At 41.0% G+C, this 15858-nt stretch overlaps 1 protein-coding gene across 1 annotated transcript in view; it reads left to right on the plus strand.

Moving 5' to 3' along the window:
- Window positions 1–5758: 5758 nt before the first annotated feature.
- Window positions 5759–15858, plus strand: part of arhgef40 (Rho guanine nucleotide exchange factor (GEF) 40) — a 41837-nt gene continuing 31737 nt past the window's right edge. Inside the window, exon 1 of the mRNA XM_072669610.1 lies at window positions 5759–5929. Coding sequence (XP_072525711.1) covers window positions 5927–5929 — 3 coding nt within the window. The 5' untranslated portion in view covers window positions 5759–5926. The remainder of the gene's footprint in view (window positions 5930–15858) is intronic.

The following is a 15858-nucleotide window of genomic DNA, read 5'->3' on the forward strand; positions in this document are numbered from 1 at the left end:
AGCACCATCCATCAATCCAGAGAACACAGCTCAATGTTGGGGGGCTTTATATATATATATATCACAGATCCACCATAACATTATAACCACCTACCTAATATTATGTAGGTCCCCTATGTGCCGTCACAACAGCTTTGACCATTCAAGGCGTTCTGTGGTATCTGCCATAGTTGTGAGGTGGGGCCTCCATGAGCGTCAATGAGCCTAGGGTGACCATGACCACAGGTTGCCAGTATTCTTGTTGTCCTGTCTTGGAGTTTTGGAGATGTTCTGACTCAGTTGTCTAGAATGGCATAGTTTGGTTCTTGTCAGAGTGTCTCAGATTCTTACACTTGGCCTGCCTCAGCACCTTCATCACCTTCAAGAACTGCCTGTTCACCTACTGACTAATATATCCATCACTTATATGGAGCCACTGAAACCAGATCAAGGATAATTACTTCAGCTGTCAGTGGTGCTAATGTTATTGCTAATTGGTGTGTGTGTGTGTGTATATATATTAGTTGCTATAATACTTAGTCTTATATCTGCATTTCTCTTTTTGGCAGTTGTTTAATAGAAATGCTCCAAAATAACCTGGACTTACACTGAAAGGTAAGAAAGATTTTTCATCTCCTGTAAAGCTGTTGTTTTGAAGATACAAGGTTTTTGCTGTTTTATTTAAAATGGCTGTTTCTTCTATTGTAATAAATTATTTTCAGTAGCATGGATACATCCCCTCTCCCAGCCAGTGGTAATGGTCTATTTCATGTTGTTCATTTAGAAAACGTTATGTAATCAGAGCAGTAAAACCAATGCATTTCAGCAGTGAACTCCAGTGAGGACAGGACGTTCTTCTTTGTGGGTTTTCAGGAATACTAATGTTAGTGTGCTAATGTAGAGCGCTAAATGTCTGGTAACAACAATAATAAAACAATACTACAAACAATGAAAAAGAGGAGCTTTCTTATGATGCCACCTCTACTGAAACTCAGCCACACAAAACCACAGTAACCTTAATGTGAAGGTAAGTGGCAGTGTTTTTTTACATGTCCAGCATATAGAGGACACTCTTGACCAGAACAATCTCAGTAAAATAGATGTAAATAGACTAAAGTCTACATATTAATAATTGTACCTATGAATATCGTGAGCTGAACTGAAAGGAGATGATTTGGGAGTATTTGCTATTAAGGCTGTTTATTATTCTTGGTAAATGAGTATGTGTTTATGTATTATATTATTATATTCATTAACATACACCATATGTCCAAATATTTATGGACACCCCGTCTAATGAATGCATTTAGCTACTTGAACCACTTAAACCCTTTAAACTCTATTTAGGCCCACACTTCCCATAATTTACAGTTTCACAGGCCTTACAATAGAACTTTGTGGGACTCCACAAAATCTGCTCAGCTAAGCAGCTATACTATAGTCTTAGCTTTAAGATTAATAAGTGAATCATTAACCTAGGGATGAAGTGGTTAGGTTGCACCCATTGCTGACACAGATGTGCAAATGCACACACACATCTTATCTAGCCCCTGTAGAGAAGTATAGCTAATACAATGATCCTATTGGCACCATGCTGCCTAATAATGTCAGAAGGGGGGTGTATATAAAAGCTCCCCAGCATTGAGCTGTGGAGCAGTGGAAGAGCTGTGTTCTCTGGATTGATGGTGGTGGAGCTCCATCCAGTACTTTTGGGATGATTTGGGGAGCTGGAGATGATGAGGTGGGGTGGTTATACCAACAAAAGAGGATAAACTCTTTTTAATAGCCTTGGTTTCAGAAGAAACAATGAATGAATGAACAGGTGTCCAAATACTTTTGTCCATATAGCGCAGTTGGCAGTGTAGTTTCTTCACTTTATACAGTATAAACAGCAGATGTCGCCATTACCCAATTCATGTGCTCTCAGGCTTCCTTTTCGAGCACTTGGAGGCTTCTTGAAGCAACAACCTAGTTAGAGCACTCCTGCACTCACCATGATCTTACAATTCTGCGAGAAATAAAAAGAACTAATAATAACAATCAAAAATTATTATAATAATCTAACAAAACTTGTTACAAGACTTTTGAAACTAGTAAAAGTAAGTAAACAAGCCTCTGAATCAAACTATTTCAGTTTCACCTTTTTGCCAAATATCTATTCACACTAACTTTTATATATTTATGTATTTTAAGTCTAAAATAAAATATAAAGTAAATATATTAGTAAATTATATATTATGCAACTGTTTGTTTGGGCATCCTACTAAATTAGTTCTCAGTAACACTCTTTTTGACAGGGAGAGACTTTCTATTCTTGGTTTAGAAATGTCCCTGTTGGTCATGTTGGTACAAGCAATGCTGCACAGTAGAACAGCGCACCACCACTCCAGCTCTAGCTGAACCTTCCTGCCGGCCTTTCTGTCATATGCCTGTTTGGCTATGCCTATTCTGTCGGCATATGAGCAGCTCTAACGGAGAGTTTTCCTGGTCTTCCGGGTCTCGCTTTGGCTTTCACAGTTCCCCTTAACAGCTTTATTGTAATGAGAATTGGGATGGAGGAAACTGCGAGCTGTGATGCCTTTGATACCTATTAATGGCCTCCTCCTGCTTTGTGTCGCCAGTTAGCTTCAAGTCCAGGCTCTCAGCAGCTGCTTAGAGAAGCCTCTGGTTGTTGAGTGGTGTCAGCCCCTCGGGATTCTGAGCCGCTGCCCACAGGCCCAAATAAGGACTTCCTCCTCATTTGTGTTCATGTTTGGTTCATTGTGTCGATTCAGGTTGATTTGGTTCATGTGTTACACCTGGGATTGGGGGTCGTTTAGGATCTTGAGGTTCCCAGAGAAGTTCCCCGTACTGTTAGAGGTGTGTTGAGGCCAGCTTCTGCTCGGTGTTCTCATTCAGGAGCAGGTCACCCTGCTATCTATGTTTTCTGCAAGGCTCGCTCGCTCACGGTCCGGATTCTCTGGCTACACACGTCCCAGCTAGGCGACCCTCGATCACGGCAGCACACTGCGGTTCCAGGTTTGGTTTGCTGCCTCACTTGCCCCCTTTTGTTTGTCTGCTTGCTTTGAAACCATCTCTGCGAGTGTTCGTCCCATCTTGGTCTGGCCTAGCACGCCATGACAAGTGGTAGGAAAAGGTTTTAGGCATCAGCAAATTTATATTATCTGCAATTGTCATCAACTAACAAAAGTTTCTAATGACTGTTCCTAACCTGTGTAACCTGCCCTAACACATCAATGAAGTACTAAGAAGTTAATGAAGTTCTGAGATTGGGTATGATCTTTTGCACATGCCACAATTACTAGAGCTGCTGTGTCTTTGGTCAGGGTGCACAAACATTTGCATAGAACTGTAGCTATGTAACGGTGATCACTGGAAAGGCTGATCAGTTGAGTACATTAATAACAATGCAAAAAGAGCTTCAGCCCAGTTGATATCTTCAATTTAAGGTCCTTCCTGGGACAAAAGGACTCCCAGAGGACATGCATAATGGTCTTGTGCAATGGTCTATTTAGGCTACTTATTGCCAATTTGACATAGTTAGCATCATGTCTGTGTGCAATATTAATGTCCTCTTATTAAATATTTATTACATATCTGGTATATGTCTTTTAACATCACATGCACTGCCATTATCTCTGCAATATTAATATCCTGTACTGAAGACATGCCCACTGGGCAAGCTGTGTGTGTCTTTTGTGTGTTAGACGCTCTGATCTGTCTTACATGTAAACTCGGTCAGCACCAGAGGAAGCTACAGCAGCCTCCCGCTGAAGAAAGAGTGGCTATTTCAATAAAATAATGACTCAACTAGAGGAAAAGTAGAGTTCCAGAAAAACCCACTGAGGATGAGGTCAAAGAAACTCAAGGTCTGACTTCCCTACAGAACTGCAGTGGAACTTCTGAATACACCCAGGAAGGGAACTGAAGCTCTGCTGTTCTTCTCTTTTCATGATCCTTCTGGTCTAAAATAAAACCCCAAAGCTGGAACGTGGTAGAAGGTCTGAGGGACAGTCCAGCTGCTGAACCAACATCAGCTACCATACATGTCAAGTCTGTTGTCGTCACAAAGAAGCTTTACATAATTAGTAATTAGTAAAAGACAGAAAAAAATAACATAAGAAGACATGAAGGATCAAGCCAACGGCGACAGTGGCAAGGAGAACCTCCCTCAGAGCTGGAGGAAGAAACCTTGGGAGGAACCAAGACTCACAAGGGGGACCCGACCCGTCCTCCTCTGATCAGAACTATTTATACATTAATGATAAAAATGACCAAACCAGATACAGCAGATAGTTAATAGTGGTGATATTAATAGTGCAGATAGTTAAGAGTCCATTTAGGTTTTAGCATGGTCATTAAACAGGTAGCAGTGGTAGGAGGGTGAGCCGCTGGTCTGGTATGGGTGGTGGTGGGTGGGGGGCCTGCTGGTCGGCCTGGTAGGTGGCAGCTGGTCTGACGCAGGTAGAGGGGACCTCAGCGGGCAGTCTACCATCGGGCTGGGTGACCATTTATTTAGAGAAGGTAAAAAGAGAGAGAGAGTTAGTTCTGAGAGGATTTCATGGAGAGCAGAGAATGTTGAGCAGCATGTCTTGGCTGATTGATCGCACCTGGATCACTGATCAATCAAACTACTTTCCTTTGAGCTTAACAATATGCACTACATGTCCAAATATCTGTGGACACCTCTTCTGATGAATGCATTCAACTACTTTAAGCTGCAATGCAAATGCACAAACACAGCTTGTCTAGTCCCTGTAGAGCTGTATTGCCAAAAGAATAGGAGCAGATAAACATCATGACCCTATTGGCTCCATGCTGCCTAATGCCAGGCGTGGGCTAGAGGGGTGGATATAAAGCCCCCCAGCATTGAGGAGCTGTGGAGCAGTGGAAGAACTGTGTTCTCTGGAATGATGGATGGTGGTGGAGCCTCGTTCAGTACTGTTGTTTGGGATTAGTTGGGGATGATGATGATGATGAGGTGGGGTGGTGATCATCATCTAACATCCTGGCCTCATTAACGCTGTTGTCAATGAATGCAATCAAATCCCCACAACAATGCTGCTTAAAAACCTAGTAGAATCTAGTAGAAGACTTCTTTATTGGACAGTAGAGAGCAAAAGCAGGAAAACCTCATTTTAATGCCTTTGATGTTTAGAAAAAAATGAATGAGCAGGTGTCCCAATACTTTTGTTTATTTAGGGAATATGTGGATGAGTTTAGCATGCATAGGGTGATGATGCTGCATCATTAGTTACTGTTATTTTATTATTTTATTTAAAGAAATAATAACGTGAGGTTCTTGAAGTTCAGAGCTGGTTTAGGTGGAGGCATGAATCAGGTGGCAGTGGAAAGACCCCACAAAGATAGGAGTACAAACAGGAGTGTGTGTGTGAAAAGGAAAACTGTCCGTTTTTCATTGTTTATACATTTATCCTGGAGGGAAACTGCTGGAAAGTTTGAGTGGAGCAGTGGTTGCTAATGACTGCAGCTCCTGTTCCTAAGTTGAAGAAAAATGGGCGGGGCTTCCATCAGCAACCAAGGGAAAAGCCGTTATTTTTTTCCCCCACCTGTTTTCCAACAAACCCCGCCTCCTGCACTGGGATTGGCTAAAAGTACAGAACAAATGCCAGACTACTTAAGAGTACCACATTTGGGCCAATCTCAGAGCTGACTGTGAGATCTCATCCAATCCTGGTGCAGGAGGGCGGGGCTTGCCGGAAAACGGGTGTAGAAGAAACGGGTGAAGTGAGTTAGTCTCAGCGTTGAGAGGAGCAGGGTAGAGGAGACTCCCGGTGTTCTCTGGCCTTGCCTGCTTGGTCAGTCTGGCTGCTTTGTGAGTTTACTGACCTGCTGAGAGGACTAAGCCCTGGACATTTGCGTTTATGGACAAAAGGAAGCAACAAATAACTGAAATGTAGGCCCGTCCAGACAGTCCAGCTAAGCCATGGTAAGTTCCCCTGCATGCCTCTGTGGGAAGGGCTTTCCTGTCTCAGCTTTCACTCTCTGGGGCTTCTTACCTTCAGTAAGTTGTGTGTAACACACTCACAGGTTTCTGTCAGCATGTCTCTCCACATGTCTCCATGAGGACTGTCCCACTGAGGGCAGACAGATAAACAGTGTATCAGAGGCATCTGTCTGTCCGGCTGACTCTGCCTCCTTTCCTTATCTCTGAGTTGCTTTGTGAGAAGCTGGAAGGGGCTTTTAGGTGAAGCCAGGGCTTGAGGACCCCCCCCCCCCTGGCTCAACAGCAGCTGTAGGAAAGAGCTGATGGAGAAAGTGGAGTGTCCGAGTCTTCAGGTTGTTTTGATGCAGTGGTGTCCTCAGACCTGAACCTGGTTAGTTCTAGCTTAAAGTAATGGGGTTTAATCCTGAGTCTAAACCAGAGTTCCAGTAAAGTGCACCACTTTTATTTTGCAATATTAGCACAGTTTAGTTCATTTTTATTAGTTACTCATTTATAGTAAAGTTTGGATCAGTTTTATTATATACTGAATCATTTATAGTAAAGTTTGGATCAGTTTTATTATATACTGAATCATTTATAGTAAAGTTTGGATCAGTTTTATTATATACTGAATCATTTATAGTAGTTACTGAATCATTTTTAGTAAAGTTTGGATCTGTTTTATTATATACTGAATCATTTATAGTAAAGTTTGGATCAGTTTTATTATATACTGAATCATTTATAGTAGTTACTGAATCATAGTAGTTTAGATCAGTTTGGATCAGTTTTATTAGTTACTGAATCATTAGTTACTGAATCATTTATAGTAAAGTTTGGATCAGTTTTATTATATACTGAATCATTTATAGTAGTTACTGAATCATTTATAGTAAAGTTTGAATCAGTTTTATTAGTTACTGAATCATTTATAGTAAAATTTGGATCAGTTTTATTATATACTGAATCATTTATAGTAAAGTTTGGATCAGTTTTATTATATACTGAATCATTTATAGTAGTTACTGAATCATTCATAGTGAAGTTTGAATCAGTTTTATTAGTTACTGAATCATTCATAGTGAAGTTTGGATCAGTTTTATTATATACTGAATCATTTATAGTAAAGTTTGGGTCATTTTTATTATATACTGAATCATGTATAGTAGTTACTGAATCATTTATAGTAAAGTTTGGATCAGTTTTATTATATACTGAATCATTTATAGTAAAGTTTGGATCAGTTTTATTATATACTGAATCATTTATAGTAGTTACTGAATCATTTATAGTAAAGTTTGAATCAGTTTTATTAGTTACTGAATCATTTATAGTAAAGTTTGGATCAGTTTTATTATATACTGAATCATTTATAGTAGTTACTGAATCATTTATAGTAAAGTTTGAATCAGTTTTATTAGTTACTGAATCATTTATAGTAGTTACTGAATCAATAATAGTACATATTGGATCAGTTTTATTATACACTGAATTATTTATAGTAGTTACTGAATCAGTAATAGTAAAGTTTGGGTCAATTTTATTAATTACTAATTCAATAATATTAAAGTTTGGATCATTTTTATTAGGTACTGAATCTTTTATAGTGAAATTTGGGTCATTTTTATTAGTTACTGAATTGTTTACAGTATTTAATGAATCAGTAATAGGAAAGTTCGGATCATTTTATTATATATTGAATCATTTATAGTAGTTACTGAATCTTAAAGTTTGGAATCATTTGTTGTACTTATCGAGTCATTTATAGTAGTTACTGAATCTTTTATAGTAGAATTTGGATCATTTATATTCTATACTGAATCATTTACAGTAGGCACTTAATTTGTAGTAAAATTTGATTTTTTATTAGATACTAAATCATTTGTTAGTAGTTAATGAATCATTTACAGCAGTTACTGAATTAATAAAAGGATTTTGACAATTTATTAGAAACTCAATCAGTTATAGTAAGAACTAAATAAAATTTAGTTTTTGAATTTTGTCTGGTAGATAATTATTTATAATATATACTGAATATACTTACATTATTTATTTTACCATCATCATCATCTTCATTCCATATAAAACTTGTGTAGCTGCGCTGGTGATGTTGGATAGTAAATAAAATGTCTATATTTGTGCTGTAGTCATGGCGACAGACGCTTGGTTTCATTCACCCCCACTGTAATGAAACCCATGATGACAATAAACCACAGTTCACTCACTGAGTTATGCAGGACCTTAGAAAAATAGGTGAAATTCTTCTTTAAGGCATCACTGATAGACAAGGTAACATCTGTTGCAGTCGCTTGGAGAGTAGAAGGTAGTGTGGAGCTCAAGCATGTGGAGCTTTGTGCAGTAGGTTGCAGGGCTGAGGTGCCGCCAAACAAACCACTATTCATCCAAACACAGGCTGCAGTTTTAATCATCAGCACCAGAGCTCAAACCGCCGGGCTGAGAAAGGAGAGAGATTGCAGACTATTGCGTCAACGCAGACAAAATAAGCTCTTTATAACGGTGAAGCCCGGGTTTGGTGTGTGTGGGACAGGGTGGAGCAGTTTGGCAAAGCGAGGGAAAGACAGAGAGGGAGGGAGAAAGAACGAGAGAGAGAGAGAGAGAAAGAAAGAGAGAGAGAGGCCCGCTGTATTTTCGAGAGACTTGGAGAGCCGTGGTGGTGGTTTGGGTGATGCTGCATTTTCCACATTGGAAGAGAAGAGAGGGAGAAGCGAGGGAAGGAAAACGAGAGAGAGAGAGAGATGATTCACTTTCAGCTGCAAGAGGTGAGAGAGATGGACACCCCCCCCCCCCCCCCTCTCTCTCTCCATACACACAAAGACAATAGCTGTCTGGAACATCAATGCATGTGTAGAAACATCTGCGTGGGTAAAAACAACCCAGTTTGGCTCATTTCCACAAGCCAGCCCTGGATTACTGTAGAACACAACACACTGTGGGTTAAACTGAGCCAGCATCACCACCACTATATATATATAACACATGGAACTAGACATAGATTAATGCTTTTAAAAAACTCCTCAAAGAAAATGTTACCAATTTATTTATGAATGTTGTAAACACAGTTTAATCTGGTCTAAATTTATATATATATAACTCTCTCTCTCTCTCTCTCTCTATATATATATATATATATATATATATATATATATATATATATATATATATATATATATATAGAGTCTGTTCATATTTTCCACGATTTTACCATCATCATCATCATCATCATCATTCCATATAAAACTCAGAAGACTCATGTAGCTTCACTGGTGGGTTTGGATAGGAAACAAAACTCAGTTTGGCTCATTTCCACAAGCCAGCACTGGATTACTGTAGAACACAACACACTGTGGGTTAAACTGAGCCATCATCATCGGGACATATGAGCCAAGCTGGGTCGTGAGAGTTAACCAGCCCTTTTTTTGTGTGTGTTATTGTTTATCCAACACAAAACAGAGACGCAGACAGATAGACACAGAGGGAAATAATAAAAATTATATTTATATAATATGTGTATATATATATATATATATATATATATATATATGGTTTAGTGTAAAATCCATCGTCCTGAATAACACATGGAACCAGACATAAGAGATTAATTCAATTAATGAATTAAAAAAACTCCCTCAGAGAAAATATTATATTTAATAATAATATACTACACCAATTTTTATGAACATGTTGTCTGATGCCTAAAACACTGTTTAGTCCAGAGAAGAACTTGGTCTAAAATATATATATAGTAGAGGGGAGGGATACATGCAGGGTGTACGTAGTCTTCAAAAATATGTTTTTTCATATTCTCCACGATTCATCATCATCATCATCATCATCATCATCATCATCATTAGTTTGGCTCTTTTCCACAAGCCAGCCCTGGATTACTGTAGAACACAACACACTGTGGGTAAAACTGAGCCAGCATCACCTGGATATAATAATAAGAAAAAATAGATAACGTTTGCACTACAACTTTAACAACATCGCTGTCTTCAGACCACTGTGCAGTAATGGCTGCCCTTGCATGATGAAGTCAGTGGACAGTGGCTCGCTCCACATTAAGGCCGTCCAATAGGAAGAGCAAAAACACTGATTTTAAGAAGCAAGCATGTGGGCGGAGGCGGTAGAGTAATACTACCGGATTTTACACCTACACCACCCACAATATGACTCTATGGGTTCTGCAGCGTTCCACAGCAGTTCTGGAGAGAGGTTCTCCTCCTGCAGTAGCAGCAGTGCTCCGGCCCGGAGTGGGAGTATTATAGATGCCAATCTACCTGCCCTTCTAAGCATGAGCAAATATTATTTGGCATTAAAAGCGTACGCTTAATGGAGCTGTTGTTGATTTGTGCAGGCATTGTCCTGTCATGCAGTCATTTCTGCAGGAGAAGACACCAGTGGGCGGAGCCTCCATATAAGCGTATTAGTTTTTGCCTTATTTTCTCTGCATCTGTTTTCTATCACAGCTTTCCCTCACTGTCTTTCCGTTTCTGGGTCAGTCTCACTTTCTCTATCTCTCTCAGCCCAACCCCCTGTCTCTCTCTCTCTATCTCTCTCTCTCTCTCTCTCTCTCTCTCTCTCTCTCTCTGTCTGTCTGCTTGGAGGAAGTCTCCAGACTCTTCCGTCTAAAGCTGATGGTTTTCAGGCTGGAGAGAAAGACAGGAAGCTGAACGGAAAAGCCACATACCCACAGCCCCTAAAGAAACCCCTTCTGCATACACACCCTGCTGGACAGAGTGTACCACACACACACACACACACACGGACACCCGGACCACCCAGCACATGATATTTCATTGCATTCGTTTTGCTGCTGGTGAACTCTGGTGACTCTGAGGCCTGATTAGATCAGCAGATTTAAACCCATTTCCCATTCATCTTCTAATGCTCTGTAAAAGATGATGACTGAACCAAATTTAGTCTCAATATCTAATATTTCTTACTTTGAGTTTATTATAAGAGCGTTCTAAGATGTATCTCCATGTAGCAACACCCTAGCAACCATCTGAACAGCTTAACAACCACGATCAGACATGGCATAGTAACTAGTTCGCAGCATCCTGTTAACCATATAACAACTAATCTATCAACATACCGGCAACCCCTTGGGACACCGCATCAACTGCCAAGCAACACCCTAGCAACCCCCAAGCAAATAGCTTAGCAACCATCAGACATGGCATAGCAGCTAGTTAGCAGCATCATGCCAACTATATAACCCCTTGGGATACCATAGCAACTCCCTTGCAACCACCTTAAACAGCTTAACAACCACCTAGTTAGCAGCATCCTGCTAACCACATAACAACTAATCTATCAGCATACAAGCAACAGGCATGGGCTAGAGGGGATAAAGCCCCCCAGCATTGAGCTGTGGAGCAGTGGAGGAACTGTGTTCTCTGGAATGATGGATGTTGGTGCTCCATCCAGTACCTTTGGATGGGATGATTTGGGGGGGGGTGATCATCATCCAACATCCTGACCTTACTAATGCTCACAGTCAAATTCTCACAGCAGGTCTTCTCCACAATCTAGTAAGCTAAGCTGCCTTCTTCTCTGGACAGTAGAGACAGTTACTCCAACAAAAGCAGGGTCCCCTTGATTTCAGAAGAAACACTGAATGAGCAGGTGTCCCAATACTTTTGTCCATGTGCAGTTTGGTTGTGTTTGGTTGTCATTTTCTACTTCTTGTAGTTACTTCTCCAGCGCTACTGCAGGAGCAAATTTGCATAATTTAATAGATGACCATCCCAGAGAGCCTCTGGTCACGATCGTCCTGTAGATCCCGCTGCTCCTGGGCTGTGGAATGATTAGCCAGCTGGTTTTGCGCCTTGAAAAGGCATTGTGTCAGAGGCCGCGTGTGACAGCAGCGTATTGTCCAGCTCGGTGCACTCACGGCTGTTTACCATTCAACCTCAGCACCAGCAGAGCAGCGCCGGTTCCACACCTCAAACACAGGAGCTGTTTCCAGAACAAAGAGCACTTCCATTGTGCTGGAGGCCAGAGTGCACTGCAGAGCGCAGGAAGCGTGTGTTTTCTCTGGCCAGGCATTTCAGCAGATAGAGTGTCAGCACCAGTTAATATCAGGGCTGACAAAAACTGAATGGCGATGGCATTTCGGTGTTTTTCGGTGTGGAGTTTTGATCAATGAAGACAGCGTTGTGGAGGAAAGGGTGATACTCTGCTATGCAGCTCTGTCGTCTAATGCTCGTCACGGCTTCCTCATTCCACCGTCTTCCTTTCCAGTGACTCTACAGCAAAGACTGCACAACAATCAGGCTCTGACCAAAAGCTCGCTATTCAAAGACGAGCCTAATCCAGGAAAACCGCAGTTAAACAGTGGTGTGACTTTAAGCCGTCTGCTTCAGTGCATAGCTCGGTTGTTTTGACTGCTGCAGTGCTGGTAGCTGTGTGCCCGCGTACAAGAAGGCCTTTGTGCAGCAATTGAGTTATCAAGTGCTTTCGAGATCAGTCGGAGATACAGGGAAGTCAGACTGTGAGAGGCGAATCCACAGTTGCTTAGAATTTAAAGGACGAATTATAAGAAGCTCAATGTTTCAGTGCTTGTGCATGTATATACTGTGTATATATAGGGGTATCTAGAGTGTCTACCATCCGTCCCACACACAGCGCAGTAAGACAACCCTGCATTTTTGTTATTTTTTGGGGTGAGCTGTCTAGGATAGTGTACCGCCCACTATCTGAGTAGCTCCACCCACCCAAGGCAGATACGGGTCACTGCTTTTTTTTTTTTTTTACCTTGACTTCCACACTTCCCCTTAACTGCTGTTTCTTCATGACATTTGAGATGGTGACGTTCATGACGGTGAGCTGGAAGGAATCAGTTTCAGCTTCATTTTCAGATTCTCAGTCAGTGGTTCAGACATGCCTAGGGTTGCTGAATAAGCCTCAACTCACCCAATCTAGCTAATAAGTAGGGATACACCGATTCGATATTAGGATCAGATATCAGTCCCGATATTAACAGAATTAGCTGGATCGGGTATCTGATAATTAGGCCAATCCATGGAATCGATCCTTTCACTTTTATTTGTTAACTGCATTAAATGTTTACATGTTTGCAGTGTTTGATTACTGCTTGTATGATTGACCAAGTTACTAATTTATTCTCCGGTTCAGCTGCTAGATTTTATTTTGAGTGGCTGTTTATGTTAAATATTTAAAAATAAGATTGATTACTGTTTGCGTGTTTGACAAAGTGAAGCTTCTTATTTTCAGCTGATAAATTTTATATTTAAAAAATTTAAGAAATTTGAATGCTGTGTCCTGCACAATTACTTATTTTAGTGACAAATGAATAGCAATTAAGTAAATATTTTGTTTTACAAAGTTAGTAAAGTAATGTTTCGTAAAGTCAGTCCTGATACCTTAAGTCTCTCCTGCATGGTAAGGTATACGGTTTAGTAATTCAACAGTGGTATCGGATCAGTATCGGATATCGACCGATATGCAAAGTTTATGTATATGTATATGCACTTAAAAGGCCAGATCGTTGCATCCCTACTAATAAAGTAATTATGGAGCCTGGGATAAATGCCCTGGTCCTGGTTTTCACGTCCGTGGATGGAAGGATATAAGAATCAGCAGAAAAGTGGTTCTTCTAAATGGTTGCCTTGATGTTGCTAAGTGGTTCCTTTAGTATGCCAGGGTGTTGCTATGGGGTTGCTAAGTGGCTGCTTTTGGCCACAAAGGTTTATCATTTATTTTACTCAAAAACCAAAAAATCAGTTGCATAATGCAGAAGTCATATGTTGAATCAAAAGGTGTGCACTGTTTAGTGAGGAGGAACAGGGTAGAAACCAGGCAATCGGGGCGTTTCTGCTTCTGACATCGTCATGGTGATTAGTAGGTCCAGTAGTTACCATGGGGAAAGTCGCCACCCACGGCGGCTACGTAATAGAAGAAAAAAGTCTCTATTTAATGGAGCCAGAGTCAATGAATGCAGTGTTAGAGACGCAGCATTGTTGAATTGTCAACCACTAGGGGGCGCACTGGCCAGATTGAAACTACAAAAGCACCATAAATCAGCTTTAAAAAGCCGGGCTGTGTCCAAAACTGTGCCCTGTCCACTGTTCAAGTCAAGTGGGTTTTAATGTCATTTCAACTACATACAGAGTGCACAGTGAAACGAAACAACGTTCCTCCAGGACCATGGTGCAACACAGACAGTGCATACAAAACACAACACAGTACAGACAGAGGATAATAAATAATTTAGGGGTAGTGTGCAAATTATGCAGTGTGTAATAAATATTGAGTCCAGTGAGGAAGTTATTTGTGCAAAATGCTTCCCATACTGTCTGGGTTCAGTCTCTGGAGTTGAGAAGTCTGATGGCTTGGGGGAAGAAGCTATTGCAGAGTCTGGTCGTGTTGGACCGGATGCTGCGGTACCTTCTTCCTGAACAGGGCACAGTTTCAGACACAGCTCTGGTGCTTTAACCTGTAACCTGGTGGGTGACCGTGTTGGGGTCATGTGATCATGTGCGGTATGCTGTCCCCCTGCTACCCACTGTAGTCTCCACAGCTGTTTAACTGCAGCACTGGTTGTCTGTGCTGCACAACGTCAAGTGAAATGTGAGATTTGATGGGAATGAATAGGGAGTAGGGCCTTCAGCCCAACACTCGTCCCTTTCTCCTCTCCCTCTTACCTCTCCGTCTCCCTTTTCCACTTTCTGTCCTCTCTGAGCTTGTTTTTCTTTCCTCTCGTCCCCCTCGTCCCACCTCCCTCGTTCCCAGTCATCCCTCACTTTTTCCCACCTCCTCTTTTCCCTGCTGTTCTTTGGCTCTTCTGGATCTCCCAGCGAGACACTTCTGAGAGAATGCCGTACTGTAATTGTTATCAGATGATACTGAGGGAGGTACAGGACACTGGAGACAGAGCGAGAGAGCGAGAGAGCTTAACGAATGAAAGGAGAAGTGAGAGGACGGAGAAGCAGAACTATCGAAAGTGGGAAAAGAGAGAAAATGCGGTGGGTCGCCAGGGCAACCCGTCTGCAGTGAAGTAAACACAGTGCGTGCTTAAGTCCTCATGAAGAAATCTGCCCGTCCACATACTTTATATTTTACACGAGGGAGAGGGTTTACAGGGTGTGTGAAAGTGTGTGTGGGCGGGGTGTTCTTCTACAGTTTTCGGTTCCAGCTTTGTAGAGAAACCAGAGAAACACCAGCGAAGCGGTCCAGAGTTTGCAAAGAGCTTTTTTATGAAAGCTGCATGCTCGTTATGGTAACTTTCCAGAAGAAGGTAAAACCTTCCGAACTTTTTAGTGGAAATCAGCCTCATTTTTTCCCTCCGTTTTAGTTTTTAGGTCATTTTGGAGCATTTCTATTGGTCCATTTATTGCGACTGTAAAATATTGGAAAAAGGTGTAGGGACGATATTTAACGTCCCATTACTTTTGCACACTTTTATTGGGGCTTTATTGCATCCTGTTAAACTGACTTAGACTTATGCACACTTTCATTTGACCAGAGAAGCACAAACCCATGAGCCAAAACATTATGACCTAAAATGTTGTTCCCTTGTGCGCCGCCAAACCAGCTCCCTCTACAGACCTCTTAGGGTGGTATCGGTGGTATCTACACCAAGAAGTTCAGGAGACCTTGTATCTCCATTTGTGCTGTTTTTGAATCTGGCAGTTGTTTTTTACATTCTGTCAGAATTTGATGGTGAATGGACCAATAGAAATGCTCCAAAATGACCTGCAATAAAAACCTTTACTTTGACTTCCTGTAAAAGTTATTTAATGGTTGTTTTTTATCCTGTAAAGCTGCACTTTAGAGGCACACAATAATACCCAAAAATGACACACATAGTACATATAGGTATTTACCTATAGACATACACAATGTGGACAAAAGTATTGGTACACCTGATCTTCACTGCTTCTTCT

Source organism: Salminus brasiliensis, chromosome 24, assembly GCF_030463535.1.
Source record: "Salminus brasiliensis chromosome 24, fSalBra1.hap2, whole genome shotgun sequence".
NCBI lineage: Eukaryota > Metazoa > Chordata > Actinopteri > Characiformes > Bryconidae > Salminus > Salminus brasiliensis.